The sequence below is a fragment of the Armigeres subalbatus genome, chromosome 3 (genome assembly GCF_024139115.2).
Source record: "Armigeres subalbatus isolate Guangzhou_Male chromosome 3, GZ_Asu_2, whole genome shotgun sequence".
Classification (NCBI taxonomy): domain Eukaryota; kingdom Metazoa; phylum Arthropoda; class Insecta; order Diptera; family Culicidae; genus Armigeres; species Armigeres subalbatus.
This window is the reverse complement of record NC_085141.1, coordinates 145,206,379-145,223,272: the sequence shown is the minus strand read 5'-3', so window position 1 is coordinate 145,223,272 and position 16,894 is coordinate 145,206,379. Positions and strand designations below refer to the sequence as shown.

Here is a 16,894-nt window from a genome sequence, read left to right as displayed (position 1 = left end):
GACAAACAAACTTACCTACACGCTCATTTTGATTTTACTCACCGGTGAGATAATACATTTAAATAATACAATTTTATTCAAAAAATGATTTGTACCCTTGTACCCTTAGTATAAATTAGGTTACACACTTAATTCAGCTCGCCATTTTTTGATTTTTTTTGTCGAGATCCGCACAGCCGAGCGCTCGGTTCGGGACACTCTGCTGATATGTCAGTTGAAAAAGCAATTTGTTTACTGCGGCATTCATATGAGCCGCCGTAATCATGCGTACATTCAGCCGATATTTCAGCTAACGAACTTTAACCGAGATTTGCACAGCCGAGATCGGTGGAAATTTTTAAGTGTGTAAGTTTAGTTTAAGTTGAAAACATTGTAATTCCTACATGGTTTAATTCAACCAGAGAAAAAATTCTAGCTGCCAGAGGCAATTGAAATGTACCTGGTCCCACAATGGTGAATCGCTCACAGTTTTTGAATCACTTGAGTTTGAAATGAAAAATTAGAAGAAAACTGATATTAATCATAATAAAAATGTACTTGGCCATTAACTTAAGTATTCTTCTAACGATTTCATTTAGTTGCCTCCGTATATTTATTATTATACTCCAAAAAATAATAAAATCCGTCTGTCCTTTTTTTCCCTAGTCAATGTTGTTGGTTTCTTCATAGCTCAGTCAAGACACGACTTTATAAGCGATATGCTGTGAGACTGGATTTGTGAGTTAGTTTTCGAAATTTGAAACAGAAATAAATGTAGACAATATTTACTATCAAGATAAGTATATTACTAAAGAAAAATAAGGGCACAGCAAAGGAAATACGCAAATTTTTGAGCAAAATTATTGATTCATAAATTGTGGGAAGATTACATGCTCGTCACAATTTTTGAATCGAGTATCTTCATACATTGAAGCACGCGCGCTATTTTGTGCAACATATGTAGGTCGATTTTCTGTTGCCATTTTCTGTCTTAGTTAAATATCGACATCAAACCACCGAGTAAATACTCAAATCACTTACTGATTGGGTGGCCACAGAACAATTTATTAAAGCAATCTCCGCAAATTCGGTATTAGGTACGTAGTGATAACTGAAAATTGCTACCACCCTTTAAGGTTGGATATCTTGAATTCTATATTTAGAAATGTTTCTGTTTTATGTAACTTTTTTCGAAAAAATCATTATGTTGGAGGCAAGCTTAGTTCGAAATTCCTCCACTTGGCAGCGCTAGTGTATAAGGAATTCATCGTTAGGTTTTATATCTTGCAATAAATGAGATTATGAAGGATTATGTCTTCTAAAAATTTGGCAAGCTTAGTTCGGAACTCAACCGCATAGCATAGTGTATAAGAGGCTGTCCACAAACCACGTAGACCGAAATTTCACATTAACAAACCCCCCTCCCCCCTAGTAGGCTGTCGTAGACTTTTCCAAAGCCCCCCGCGCCAAAAAACGCCAAAAGCTTTTCTTGAAAATTTCGATGCTTTTCTTGAAAATTCCATGCAATATTCTATTAAAAGATCATCCGTTAAGATCCCAAGAATTTCCTTGAGAATTCCAAAAGTTTTCCCAATAAAATTCCGAGTAATTTACCCTGCAAAATTAGAATTATTTCCCGAAGTAATTGCAAGTTTGAGCGGACATTCCGAAATATTTCCCGTGGATTTCATAATGGTTTTTTACAATATTTTTTTAAATTTCTCTTTTCCTAAGGAAATTTTAAAAAACATGGTTTGGTGAGTTTCTCGTGAAAATTTCGGATAAATCTCCATGAAAATTACAAAGGCTTTCTTACTAAAATTGCTAATATTTTTTTTCTGGAAACTTAAAGCGTTTTTGGCGACAAATTCAAATAATTTCTCGTGGAAATTTTCAACAATTTCTTTAGAAATTCCGAAGATTCTCCATTGACAATTCCAAAGAATTTGCATCAGAACTCGCGAAGAAATTGCCGTCAAATTTACAAAGAATTTCCCATAGATGTTTCGAAGAATTTCGCTCACATGGGGCCGTATACATAGTACGTAAGCACTTATGGAGGGAGGGGGGAGGGTCTGTCGTTTTCTTACGCTTAATATAAATAAAAAAATATTTGTTTTTGTATCATCATGAATATGGCGTCGTTCAAAAGAAATAATTAGTCGCTCACCAAGGCGATTTCCAATATATTTCCTTCCCAACTAACATACTATTCCTTTCAAGTGCGCTCATGGAGATGCAGAGGATTCCTCGGTCTCTTGTAGCAATGAGTGTCCAACTTATTATCCTAATTGACTGTGAGGACGTGGCCGGCATCGTTATTGATCTTGAATCAAAGAAACTCCGAAGCATGTGCAGTGAGAATAACTTTCTAGTTTCGAGAAAACTATTCAATTGGTGAGCTGTGCATTATTTGTTGTTTCTCGGCCAATCACGACTAGCAACTACGATGGGTACAGTCAATCAAGCTAAGCTGTGCTAAGCTAAGTATACGTAGACTTTTGGTATACCCCCTTGTCCCCCTTCGTAGACTAACGTAGACTTTTTCGAAACATGTACAAAAACATTCTGAGTGATACTGATTTTAGGAAATCCCAAGTGGCCTTCATTTGAATTGTTTTGACCTCCTGAACAGTGTTGAAGGAGATGTAAACTTCCCTGAGATTACAGATTCCGAAATATCTGGGGTAGTTCTCACAGTAGTTTTAAAAATCTTTTAGGTTCTAAAATGTCTTACCCGGAAGACCATTCCTTATACTGCGTCCAAGCGAATTCCAAATTGAACTGGCTTCCACTACAATGGTTTTTGTCATCTGAATAATAATAGAAGATGGCAACTTTCTCAATCTTACAGGGTTTTTCTTACATTTCTAATCTGTCTTACATTTCCTTTACATTATTGACGCCAAGCTGTTCCAAACTGAAGTTTCCAATAAAACAATGTCTTACCACTTGGATTTTTTAGAAGGTGGCAACTTTCTAAATTCTACAGATTTCGAGATATTCAATCTAACGGGAATTAATTTTACACTAGCGTCGCTGAACGGTTGAATTATGAAAAAAAGTTCATAATGGTTTTTACCAAAAGAGCATCTTTGCTCAAGACGGCAACGCTCTAAATCTAACAAATTTCGAGATTTGTAACTTCATTGAATTAAGTTAATCGTTTTCCATTACATCGGATGTGAACATCTAAATAACTTTGTAGATGACGGAAACTTTCTAAATCTTACAGATTTTAATATATCTAACCTGAAAGGTTGAGTTCCATGTTTATGTAGCTTTCATCACAATGGTGCTTACCATTCGATCAACTTCACAAATGCCGGCAATTTTCTGAATCTTACAGTTCTCGAGGACGGCAAATTACTAAACTCTTTTGGTCTCGAGATATCTACCCCATACGTAACGCCGCTATGCAGATGAATCTCTAACTTGTCTGATCTTCAAGCGGAGGGCATTGGACGAGGCTGCGTGTGACATTAATTTGCTACCAAAATCTGTGCGACATGTTTCAAAAAATCCTAAATAACTCAAAGAAAAATCACATGGTAATTAATATGCGTTAAACACCCAGGATGAGTGCAAAATTGAGAAAATGTAAATCGTGTAAAAACAGAATCTTGTGTATACGTTTTCTTCTTCCAACTTTTCGATCCTTATTGAGTATTTTTCAAGGATTCGAAAATATTGTCGTTTTTTTCGTCAAGTATAGTTTAAAAAACTTTCAGTCGTCATTCCCTGTTTGGTTTTTCGTCCATTTTTTTCAGAAAACTTAAAAAAGGAGCCTTGGACATGAATTAAGAATGTTCTGAAAACTCATATGTGAATATGAACATTATGTGGAAGATATTGATTTGAAAAATGTATTGTAGGTAACCACTTTTCCTTCGAAGCCCTCCTTAGCCGTGCGGTAAGACGCGCGGCTACAAAGCAAGACCATGCTGAGGGTGGCTGGGACTCCCGGTGCCGGTCTAGGCGGTTTTCGAATTGTAAATTGTCTTGACTTCCCTGGGCATAAAAATATCATTGTGTTAGCCTTATGATATACGAATGCAAAAATGGTAACTTGGCTTAGAAACCTCTCAGTTAATTACTATGGAAGTGCTTAATGAACACTAAGCTGCGAGGCGGCTCTGTCCCAGTGTGGGGATGTAATGCCAATAATAAGAAGAAGAATTTCCCTTCGATGGGACTCGAACCCACGACCCTCAGTACGCTAGACTGGTGCTTTAACCAACTAAGCTACGAAGAACCTCTATCGGTCTTCGCAACCTAGCGGCTACTGAATGAGCACGAGATTCCCAAATTGGACGCATAGTCAAATCACTCGCAATCCATTTGTCAAGCCAACACGATTGCACCGCAACATATTATTATTATTATTTATTATTTAATCAGACTAAGGCCGAAGTGGCCTGTGCGGTATATAAGAGTCTTCTCCATTCGGCTCGGTCCATGGCTACACGTCGCCAACCACGCAGTCTACGGAGGGTCCGCAAGTCATCTTCCACCTGATCGATCCACCTTGCCCGCTGCGCACCTCGCCTTCTTGTGCCCGTCGGATCGTTGTCGAGAACCATTTTCACCGGGTTACTGTCCGACATTCTGGCTACGTGCCCGGCCCATCGCAGTCGTCCGATTTTCGCGGTGTGAACGATGGATGGTTCTCCCAACAGCTGATGCAATTCGTGGTTCATTCGTCTCCTCCACGTACCGTCCGCCATCTGCACCCCACCATAGATGGTACGCAGCACTTTCCTTTCGAAAACTCCAAGTGCGCGTTGGTCCTCCACGAGCATCGTCCAGTTCTCGTGTCCGTAGAGGACTACCGGTCTAATTAGCGTTTTGTAGATTGTCAGTTTGGTACGGCGGCGAACTCTATTCGATCGGAGCGTCTTGCGGAGTCAAAGTACGTACGATTTCCAGCCACTATGCGTCTCCGAGTTTCTCTGCTGGTGTCATTTTCGGCAGTCACCAGTGAGCCCAAGTACACAAATTCTTCTACCACCTCGATTTCGTCACCACCGATGCAAACTCGCGGTGGGTGGCTCACATTGTCTTCTCTTGAACCTCTTCCGATCATGTACTTCGTCTTCGACGTGTTGATGACTAGTCCGATCCGCTTAGCTTCCCTCTTCAGTCTGATGTAGGCTTCCTCCATCTTCTCAAAGTTACGTGCCATAATATCTATGTCGTCGGCGAAACCAAATAGCTGGACGGACTTATTGAAAATTGTACCACTCAGGTTAATCCCTGCTCTTCGTATTACCCCTTCCAAAGCGATGTTGAATAGCAAACACGAAAGACCATCACCTTGCCGTAACCCTCTGCGGGTTTCGAAGGGACTCGAGAATGCCCCTGAAACTCGAACTACGCACATCACCCGATCCATCGTCGCTTTGATCAACCGTGTCAGTTTATCCGGAAAACCGTGTTCGTGCATTAGCTGCCATAGCTGGTCCCGATCGATTGTATCATATGCGGCTTTGAAGTCGATGAATAGATGATGTGGGCACGTTGTATTCGCGGCATTTCTGCAGTACTTGGCGAATGGCGAACACCTGGTCCGTGGTGGAGCGTTCGCCCATAAAACCCGCCTGGTACTGCCCCACGAACTCCTTTGCAGTTGGTGCTAGTCGACGGCATAAAATTTGGGAGAGTACCTTGTAGGCGGCGTTCAGCAATGTGATTGCGCGGTAGTTGCTACAATCCAGCTTATCGCCCTTTTTGTAGATGGGACACACGACACCTTCCATCCACTCCTGCGGCAAAACTTCCTCCTCCCAAATCTTGGTAATGACCCAGTGCAGTGCTCTAGCCAGTGCCTCACCACCGTGTTTAAATAGCTCTCCTGGTAGTTGGTCAACCCCAGGGGCTTTGTTGTTCTTCAGCCGGCCAATCTCCTCATGGATTTCCTGGAGATCCGGAGCCGGTAGAATTATGTCCTGCGCGCGTTCTCCCAGGTCCATCACCATACCGCCATCTTCGTCTGCCACATCGCCATTCAGGTGTTCTTCGTAGTGCTGCCGCCACCTTTGGATCACCTCACGCTCGTTTGTAAGAAGGTTCCCGTTTATGTCCTTACACATATCAGGCTGTGGCACGTGGCCCTTACGTGAACGGTTTAACTTCTCATAGAACTTTCGTGTGTTATTAGCGCGGTACAGTTGCTCCGTTTCTTCACGGTCTCGATCTTCCTGCTGGCGCTTTTTCCTCCGGAAAATCGAGTTTTGTCTGTTCCGCGCCTGTTTATATCGTGCCTCGTTCGCCCTCGTGCGGTGTTGCAGCAATCTCGCCCATGCTGCATTCTTCTCTTCCACTAACTGCTCACATTCGCCGTCATACCAGTCGTTTCTCTGATCCGGGGGCACCGTGCCAAGTGCAGCGGTTGCGGTGCTACCAATGGCGGATCGAATATCTCTCCAGCCATCTTCAAGAGACGCTGCGCCTAGCTGCTCTTCCGTTGGAAGTGCCACTTCCAGCTGCTGCGCGTATTCTTGGGCTAGTCTACCATCTTGTAGCCGCCCAATGTTAAGCCGCGGCGTCCGACTTCGACGCGTGTTGTACACCGTCGAGAGTTTTGAGCGCAGGCATACTGCAACGAGGTAGTGGTCGGATTCAATATTCGCACTGCGGTAAGTGCGGACGTTCGTGATGTCGGAGAAGAATTTACCGTCGATTAGAACGTGGTCGATTTGGTTTTCCGTTTCTTGGTTAGGTGATCTCCATGTGGCCTTGTGGATATTTTTGCGGGGAAAGAAGGTGCTTCGGACTACCATTCCGCGGGAGGCTGCGAAGTTTATGCATCGTTGGCCGTTGTCATTCGATACGGTGTGCAGACTATCCGGTCCGATGACCGGTCTATACATTCCTCCTTCCTACCTGTGCGTTCATGTCACCGATGACGATTTTAACGTCCCGCAGTGGGCATCCATCGTATGTCTGCTCCAGCTGTGCGTAGAACGCTTCTTTCTCGTCGTCGGGTCTCCCTTCGTGTGGGCAGTGCACGTTGATGATGCTATAGTTGAAGAAACGGCCTTTAATCCTCAGCTTGCACATCCTTGCGTTGATTGGCTGCCACCCAATCACGCGTTGGCGCATCTTACCCAGCACTATGAAGCCGGTTCCCAGCTCGTTGGTGGTGCCACAGCTTTGGTAGAAGGTAGCCGCTCGATGCCCGCTTTTCCACACTTTCTGTCCTGTCCAGCAAATCTCCTGCAGCGCCACGACGTCGAAGTTGCGGGGATGTAATTCATCGTAGATCATCCTGTCGCAACCTGCGAAACCTAGCGACTTGCAATTCCATGTTCCAAGCTTCCAATCGTGATCCTGTATTCGTCGCCTAGGTCTTTGCCGATTATATCGAGTCGCATTATCTCTTATATTGTTCGTAATGATTGGTTTTCTAGGCGGCTTATTGGGCCAGCGCAAACCTCCTGTCTCGTCGGAGGGCCGTCGTGTCAGGGCTGTTTAGCGTCCCACCTAACACCAGGACTTGGGCTTGTGCGCTTTGAGCGGCACACGGTCGCTTTGGTGGGGCCTACTTGCGGATACATGCAGCTTTTTTAGAGGTTTAACAGGGCCCACTGTCAAACCCCACCACATCCTAGGCAAGCCCCACAACTCGCAGATGGCCTGGGGAGGGATCGTCAAGCCCTTGGACATAGTCCCTGCTGCCCGAAAATGCACCGCAACATCCATTCTGCAAACTTCGACATATTTTCAATGAATGAATCACATACAGTGGTTGGTTTCCTACCCGCCACTGCCGTATCCAGGCGCTAACGTATATGTAAAAATAGCTAGCATGAGTTAACCACCTGAAGTTTGTATGGCGAAAGACATCTAACGCAAGTTTTCTCAACAACAAGGTATCTGCTACTACGCCTACCAAATATTTCTTCGATTAGGGTGATTATTTTCGAGTTATTAAACTTTAGATGCCTTTCGCCATACTATATAAAATATTCAGAGTTTGTTAGTTTATGCTAAATTGCTTTCTAAACAATTTTTTTTACGTCCAATTTGTGTCGTTGGTTGATGATAGTCTGCTGAACCTATATTTGACGCTGTAGGCATAAAACACGCTGATAAATTTTCACTCAATATCGACATGAAAAAAGTTTTTGTTAGAAAAACTTTTTTTTCTAAAATATGTCACAGGAACATTATTTCCAGAAAAGTTAGATAATTGAAATACCTATCTGCAGAAAAAAAATTCATCAATTTCTGAGGTTTTTTTGTAATATCGATTTTAGTTTTTTTAAACATTTTTTTTTAGTGTAGAAATCGGTTTTTTATTTTTTGGATATTTTCCAAGGCCTTTATCAAATGTTAGTCTTGACAATTTTTGAAAACCCAAGTATGCAGAGTGGTATAGAAATACCATATCTTTATGCCCACCAAGTTTCATTCGATTCTGAGATAGTGCTGCCAGCCCCATAAAAGGGTTGGCGCGAAATTTGTCCATACTGATTTCAGAAAGTTAACTCCTAGTGTGCCGCTTTCACGCTTAAAGTAGGCGAATCATTGGGCAAAATACGGTCGTGAAACAGAAAATTATTTTTTGCAATTCCTGATCATAATACCTGGTTTACAGTTCGTCTTTGAATGATAAAACGGCCTACTTTTCCATACCAACGGAATTGGTGATTTAATGACCATTATGCAACTCAAATGGGTTGCATAAAATTCATTAGAGCACTCATTTGGGTGCTATAATGAAAAACCATCGATAGTGAAGTAGTTACATGACCATATTTTGCTGAATTAGCTTGGGTGAGTGTTCAAATAGTGTATGTTCTGCGTTTCGTAAAAAATAAATAGCTTGTTGGACATGACATCAAAATTTTCCAAAGGCAAGTCCTTCTAGCGCTTCATAGCTTGTCGAGGTATGCAATGTGGCACGATAACATAGAATCTGATTGTTCTCTGCCAACATAATTTACTGGAATGAATGATCAATGATCATAAGGAGTAAATTGAAATTCAATTGTATAATTTTGGTATAGATTTATCATATTAAAGTAAGGTACCCCGGACCTACAAAAACGCTAGTTCAGCAAAATCGTTAGCGCCTACTTAGAAAACATGGTATTTCAGGACATTAACCACGGATATATCATTATATGCTTCCCTTGTTGAAGTGCAAACGTGTTGTAAGCCATTTATTCAGTTACAAAAATATTGGTATTGACATAAATAAATTTACCTGTGGAACCCACTTACCCCTTTAAACGGGACAAGTGGGACCTATTCTGCTTTATACTGTCGAACGGAACTAATTTGAAGAATGAAGATATAATGTTCATGTAATTTCTGAGTCGTAGTATTTCAGATCATGGATGGAGGTTTATTGCTTGTCAGACTTTTGTTTTTGCAAAAAGAAAGGGATTACAATGTAAAATATAATAACAAGCAAATATAAAAACAAGACAATAGCCGGTTTACTGTTTAATTGGCTATTGTCTTGCTTTCCTTTAGCTAACTTTCTTACCAAATGTGTTAGATGGAAGAGATGAGCAAATCTTTGTTTACTTTTCAAATGAATGTTTCTCTGATTTGTGTTCTAAAATAATTACATAAATTAAAACTTCAAAAGGAACGTTTTTATTCAGGCGATCCGCAGTGTTGTAAATTTGTAATAGAACGAAATGGCCAATTTATGTCTTAAGCACTTTATTTATCTGAAAATCTGTTAATCTGATGCGAAGTTTGAAAATAATCTATTGTAGAATAAATAGATTGTTTGCACTGTAAACGGAAAATTTCGCATAGTTATAACCATTGCTCTTTTCCATGAGGAAGATAATTTCCAGAAAGTAAAATACACATTTGATAAATCAACTGTACACTACTTCTTAACAACGATATCAACTGCATTTGATTCAGATATATAAGTGTCGAAGTTAATTTTCACTAGAAAACAATCTAAAAACAGGTAAAATAGCTCTATCAAATATATCCCACTTGCCCCATGTATGTTTAAACTTAAGGGCAAGTGAGAATTGCAGATTTTGGCTTTAATCAAAACTTTTAAATCGTTTTCAACGTCACACAATTATTTAATTGCTCAAAATATTCACTTTCCACATCAATGATGAATTTAGAAACGACTATTTTGTTGGAAATCCATTGAATTAAAATAAAAGTAATAGATTTTGCCAGTAGTTTAAAGTCATGATTAAACAATACCATTAGTATGGTGCCGCAAATGGTTTTGATTCCATTTTTTTTGTCAGGCGAATTCGTTGATAATTCTGCTTCATCTTTCTAAAACATCGTTACAGATTGTTACCATTAAAAACGTTCACCGATTAATCGGCAGCAATAGTACCCACTTACCCCGTATTTTCACTTGCCCCGGGGTACCTTACACTTTTCGTCATTGCAAAAAATAGCGTGTGCAACTCGTTGCAAAACTCGATTTTTCCAGCACTCTTAGTATTTAGGGATGGTACATGACACTTAGTTCATATGGATAACACAATGATCGAAATAATTCTGACGTGTTTTCAAAAATATGTCCAGAATTTCATCCTTTGTATGTAGATACCAACGACCGTATATTCCACAGTTTGGAATTTTTATTTTGCTTCGCATGAAATTGTTCGGTTAGGAAGGATTCGTCGTTCTGCACGCAGCTTGAATTTTCAGTTCCAGCATGATTCAGAATTTTGAATAATGGAATTTTTAATATGAGAACATTAGGGTCACCGGACTTTAAAATTTTAAGACTTCAGAATAAAAAAACAAGACAAATAAAATGAATATGATGAATAAGGCAAAAAACGACAGATAAGAGAAATAAGACAAATAAGATAAATAAGACAAATAAGACAATTAAGACAAATAATAAGATAAGACAAATAAAACAAGTAAGACAAATGAGACAAATACGACAAATAAGACAAATAAGACATATATGAAAAATAAGACGAATAAGACAAAAAAGACAAATATGTTAAATAACACAAATAAGACAGATAAGAGAAATTAGACAAATAAGCTCAATAAGACAAATAAAACGAGTAAGACAAGTAAGACAAATAATACAAATAAGATAAAAAAGATAAAAAAGACAAATAAGGCAAATAAGAGAAATATGACAAATAAGACAAATAAGACAAATAATAGAAATAAAAAAATAAGACAAATAAAACAAATAATACATTTTTTCTTCCAAATAAGATATTCATCCAGAAAGTCTGCCCGGAAGTTTCCTTTTGGAAATTTCATGAAAAAAGTTCCCCCGGAAGCTCTTCCAGGGTTTCCGAATGTATTCATTTGAGGCATCCGCAGTTATAAACTTCGAGCCTTCTAAGTTATGTTGATGTTACCATATACGCATTTGTAAATCATGTAGCCCGACATCATCAAATCACCATCCGACAATTTGCACCACCATTATATGTTTTGTAGCAGCGCGTTACTGAATATTAATGCAATGCAAATTTATTATGGTGTAGTTGGGGGAAAATGGTAACATTTTTTTCTTTTCATTTCGTTTCATCTTATGGTTCTATATTTATCTTATCAATTTTCATTATACTGCAGTTCTTAACTGTTGAACTTTGCTTATATTCGGCATATATAATAGTACATGTTATGCGATGATAATTATTTTAATTTCAAGGTAGGAATGAAAATATGCTTTTGGAGAAATAAGCGAAAAATCACTATTTTTCATTTTAAAGCAATAACTTGAATTACTCAAATGATTTTGATGATTTTTTGCTGGAATGATAAGTGCTAACGAATACATTTTCTGTGAAAATTTCAGCCATTTTGAACCCTGCATTGTTATGTTATTGATGAATTAGTGTTTGATTGTTTTATTGTAATGCAGGATAGAAATTCCTGATACAAGATAAGACAAACACACAGAACCAAATGATTTCTATGAAGTTTTTGTGAAAGGGGACATATAGGGGAACTGTTCCTAGAATTCAGACCATGTAACCAAATCAGTGGCGTAGCCACGGGAGGGGTTTTGGGTATAAACCCCTCCCCCCCAAGAGACGAAATTTTCAGAAGAATTTTTTTTTGGTGGAAATAAAATGTTCAGAAAACCCGCCCCCCCCCAGACCAATTTTCTGGCTACGCCACTGAACCAAATCAATACCATTCAAAGAAAAAAAGTATTGGTACGCAAATTGTTTTATTTCTCATTTTTGTGATTTTTTTAGAAGTGAGCACGCCGGAAACACGACACAAATTGAGCCTAAATTGCCTGTTTTGCGAATGTTATTGATATAGGAGCATGTTATTAATAATAGAACAGATACCCTATATATTACTGATTTGTTGAAGCGGGATTAATTATGTGGGAATTTGGGTCCGTTTTTGTCCACCGTGCAACGGTTTAGATTAGGCGAACGACAAACAATTCAAGCCGGTGAGGAGAACACTTGCAGAATGTCTATGCTCAACAGCAACGTCTAATGACACCTTTAATCTTAATCGCTAATACATAAATTCTGCTACACTTAATTCCTTCGTCCAGGCCGGGTAAGCTGGCATCTCCATTCTGGGTAGGTCGTCATTAAAAAAACTAATGGTGTGCAATATAGAACCAACCTTTGCAGACAAGAAGGAATTTTACTGGAGGCTTCCGCTATAAATCGGAGGTGCGTTGACAGTCTGGAATGATAACAAAGTTTGGCAAACCAGTTCGTTCGCTCGCGTATTTTGCATATACTTATTATAACTATCCAAGCAGATTGCAAAACTATATAAATGCCTGTGACGGTATCCCGACGACAGTTCCGTACCCCGAGTTTTCCAGTGTTTTATAGTCTGTAAATAGCGGAGAATAATTATCGAACAGACAGAATTGCTAAACGCATTTCACCTTCCCGGCCATGATAGATCTAACCCTACGTAGTTCACTGTTTGGTGTTCTGTTGATGTACAGTCTGACTGTAGTAACTGTCAATGGTTCATGTTCAGGTCACATGTTACGGATCGTTTTAATTTCCTAAAATTGTTTCTAAATTTCAGGAAATGGTGCCAAAATTGTTGGAGGACAAAAAGCGGAGGAGCATATTCCATATCAAGTATCTCTGCAACATTGGACCAAATCCAGCAAGACCGGGCAGCTAGCATGGGTGCCCATTTGCGGAGGCGCTATTATTTCCAAGAAATCTGTGTTAACGGTTGTGCATTGCCTACATAAACACGAGCCTGCCAATCTTTCGGTGGTAGTCGGAACGAACGACCTTCGCAATAATGGAAGCAAAGGAACGCGGCATATGGTTTCCAGGACATTAATTCATTCGGACTTTCTCTCGACGCAAAAGAGTGAAATCGGAATAGCCTATGTTGTAGAAGATTTCACATTTGGACCCAATGTAACAGCAATTACGTACTCCGACAACCAGGTAGGTGCAGGAGTAGAATGCACTTTATCTGGGTGGGGCTACACAACGTCGCAACGGATCGGTCCAGAGCCACAGGATTTACAGAAGGTCACGTTGAAAACGATTAGCAACGCAAAATGTCGAGATCTTTGGCCCGAAGTACATCCTAAGCAGATTTGTACGTACACAAAAGTTGGAAAAGGTGCTTGTATGGTAAGCCGTATTTTCCAAAACGTATTAGGATAATTATTGATAATATTATTTATTTACAGGGTGATTCTGGTGGTCCGCTAGTTTGTGGCGGCGAGCTTGTGGGATTAGTAGACTACGGAGCTCAAGTCTGCGCATTCGGGTTGCCGGATGTGTACACGCGGGTGTCTAAATTCAAAGCATGGATTGACTTGAATAAGAAATCAGCAGTATGTTAATAGACTTGAAACACAACGGTCCCTGTAACGAATCTAAACTTGAAAGGAAATAAACAAGTTGTTTTGAAAAATGATTCAAAATGCAACATATTTCAATAAATAAAAAACCGAGAATTTTAGAATTATTGAACATTAGGCCCTACACATGCATAAGATTCTGGAGAAAATACCCCGGAGATCACAATGTTGGACTAATATAAATTTAGATCGAATAACCATAACCATGAACATTTTAAATCTATTTATTAAAGTCCCAATCTATCCTACAAGTGAAGTCAATATTAACGAAAATATATTATTTCGGTATGTTCTAGCTAGTGAAACCATAATAATTTTAGCTGGCACATCTATACGCAAAAATAAAAATGAATCACGCAAAAGAATGTCGCATTGTGTGGGAGGTCACAAACATAGCGCCGAGCTCTACGTTCCAACAGAAAGGCAAAATAACAGAATAACGAAAAATGTGCATGTGCGACGTTCGCGATATAAATGCGTCTCCCGAAATAATTATATCGCTGCTGGGTGTTCCGAAATCTTAAAAAAAAAGTCGACTTGTTACGTAATGTGCAAGATGAAAAAGCATACCAACTTCATCGAACCCCCCTCTGTAACCTCCAGACCACAATTCGTTTTACACAATTTATAAATGATTTCAAACCACGCACTGACACTGTTCTGTTTCTTGTCGTTTTTCTTCGCAATCAACTCGGAATATTTATTAACATTTGCTGCAAACATTCGTACTCCTTTATGAAAACTTATCATATACCTCAATTATATAGCTTGGTATATGACCAGAGCTCAACTAAGAAGTTTAAATTTCTTAACATACTTATGAACATCCTCCTTCCGGTAGGGTTTCAGTGCAATGCAGGTGGGAATGTTTTCCGGCTGTTCGATCCACACTTTATGTTTAATGTCGTTCTGCTGCAGCACCTCGCCCAAGCTGTTCAGTTTGCCAACGTCCGGAGCCTGAAATGAAGGAAGAAAATAAAAATGGTGCTATAAGATGTTAGATTTCTTTTCGTGCGGAGGGTCATGTTCAAAACCCGAGATACGATGTTCGCACGAATTAGACATTTGAAAATTGTTCGCAAAACGCGAGTCATATCTCCAAGGGTAGCAATACACATACAAAATAACGAGAGAATCATTTTGTCGAGAGTATTAGACCTGATACGACGGCCCTTCGACGAGACAAGAGGTTTGCGCAGGCGCAATAAGCCGCCTTTAAAAACAACCATTACGAACGACATAGAAGATATTACGACTCGGTATAATCGGCAACGACCTAGAGGCGACGAATAAAGGATCACGATCGTAAGCTTGGAACCTGGAGCTGCAAGTCGCTAGGTTTCTGCAGGTTGCGACATGATAATCTACGATGAATTACCTCCCCGCAACTTCGACGTCGTGGCGCTGCAGGAGATTTGCTGAACAGGACAGATAATGTGGAAAAGCGGGCATCGAGCGGCTACCTTCTACCAAAGCTGTGGCACCACCAACGAGCTGGGAACCGGCTTCATAGTTTTGTGTAAGATGCGCCAACGCGTGATCGGGTGGCAGCCAATCAACGCAAGGATGTGCAAGCTGAGGATAAAAGGCCGTTTCTTCAACTATAGCATCATCAACGTGCACTGCCCACACGAAGGGAGACCCGACGACGAGAAAGAAGCGTTCTATGCACAGCTGGAGCAGACATGCGATGAATGCCCACTGCGGGACGTCAAAATCGTCATCGGTGACATGAACGCTCAGGTAGGAGTATCGAACGACAACGGCCAACGATGCATAAACTTTGCAGCCTCGCGCGGAATGGTAGTCCGAAGCACTTTCTTTCCCCGTAAGAATATCCACAAAGCCACATGGAAATCACCTAATCAAGTAACGGAAAACCAAATCGACCACGTTCTAATCGACGGCAAATTCTTCTCCGACATCACGAACGTACGCACTTACCGCAGTAATAATATTGAATCCGACCACTACCTCGTTGCAGTATGTCTGCGCTCAAAACTCTCGACGGTGTACAACACGCGTCGGAGTCGTCTGCCGCGGCTAAACATTGGGCGGCTACAAGCGTCTCTTGAAGATGACTGGAGAGATATTCGATCCGCCATTGGAAGCACCGCAGCCACTGCACTAGGCACGGTGCTCCCGGATCAGAAAAACGACTGGTATGACGGCGAATGTGAGCAGCTAGTTGAGGAGAAGAATGCAGCATAGGCGAGATTTCTGCAACACCGGACGAGGGCGAACGAGGCACGATACAAACGGGCGCGAAACAGACAAAACTAGATTTCCCTCGAGACCGTGAAGAGACGGAGCAACTGTACCGTGCTAATAACGCACGAAGGTTCTATGAGAAGTAAAACCGTTCACGTAAGGGCCACGTGCCACAGCCGGATATGTGTAAGGACATAAACGGGAATCTTCTTACAAACGAGCGTGAGGTGATCCAAAGATGGCGGCAGCACTACGAAGAGCACGTGAATGGCGATATGGCAGACAACGGTGGCGGTATGGTAATGAATCTAGAAGCTCGCGCGCAGGATATGCGACTTCCGGCTCCGAATCTCTAGGAAATCCAACTACCAGGAGAGCTGTTTAAACACGGCGGTGAGGCACTGGCTAGAGCGCTGCACTGGGTAATTACCTAGGTTTGGGAGGATGAGGTTCTGCCTCAGGAGTGGATGGAAGGTGTCGTGTGTCTCATCTACAAAAAGGGCGATAAGCTGGACTGTAGCAACTACCGCGCGATCACAAGGTACTCTCCCAAATTTTATGCCACCGACTAACACCAATTGCAAGAGAGTTCGTGGGGCAGTACCAGGCGGGATTTATGGGTAAACGCTCTACTACAGATCAGGTGTTCGCCGTACGTCAGGTATTGCAGAAATGCCGCGAATACAACGTGCCACACATCATCTATTTATCGACGTCAAACCCGCATATGATACAATCGATCGGGACCAGCTATGACAGCTAATGCACAAAACCGGATTTCCGGATAGCCTGATACTGTTGATCAAGGCAACGATGGATTGGGTGATGTGCGTAGTTCGAGTTTCAGGGTCATTCTCGAGTCCCTCTGAAACGCCTTAGGGTTACGGCAAGGTG

General features: G+C 40.9%; 2 protein-coding genes across 4 annotated transcripts in view; one reads left to right on the top strand and one right to left on the bottom strand.

The window, feature by feature from the left end:
* Window positions 1-12,402: 12,402 nt before the first annotated feature.
* Window positions 12,403-16,894, bottom strand: part of LOC134225105 (putative peptidyl-tRNA hydrolase PTRHD1) — a 52,512-nt gene continuing 48,020 nt past the window's right edge. The window contains exons 2-5 of one of the 3 annotated variants that reach the window (XR_009983165.1): window positions 14,607-14,746; window positions 12,836-12,961; window positions 12,683-12,780; window positions 12,403-12,624 (exon numbers count right to left, since the gene is read on the bottom strand). Coding sequence is in view for 1 of the 3 variants with exons in the window: in XM_062704889.1 (XP_062560873.1) it covers window positions 14,576-14,746 (171 nt within the window). In the remaining 2 variants the exon portion in view is untranslated. Of the gene's footprint in view, window positions 12,625-12,682; window positions 12,781-12,835; window positions 12,962-14,447; window positions 14,747-16,894 lie in introns of those variants that run through there. The other 2 variants (XR_009983166.1, XM_062704889.1) reach the window with 2 other exon arrangements.
* LOC134225104 (chymotrypsin-1-like) lies at window positions 12,788-13,895 on the top strand. Its single transcript, XM_062704888.1, has 3 exons — window positions 12,788-12,921; window positions 12,985-13,556; window positions 13,616-13,895. The coding sequence occupies exons 1-3, from the start codon at window positions 12,846-12,848 to the stop codon at window positions 13,769-13,771; spliced, it is 804 nt and encodes a 267-aa protein (XP_062560872.1). The 5' UTR covers window positions 12,788-12,845; the 3' UTR covers window positions 13,772-13,895.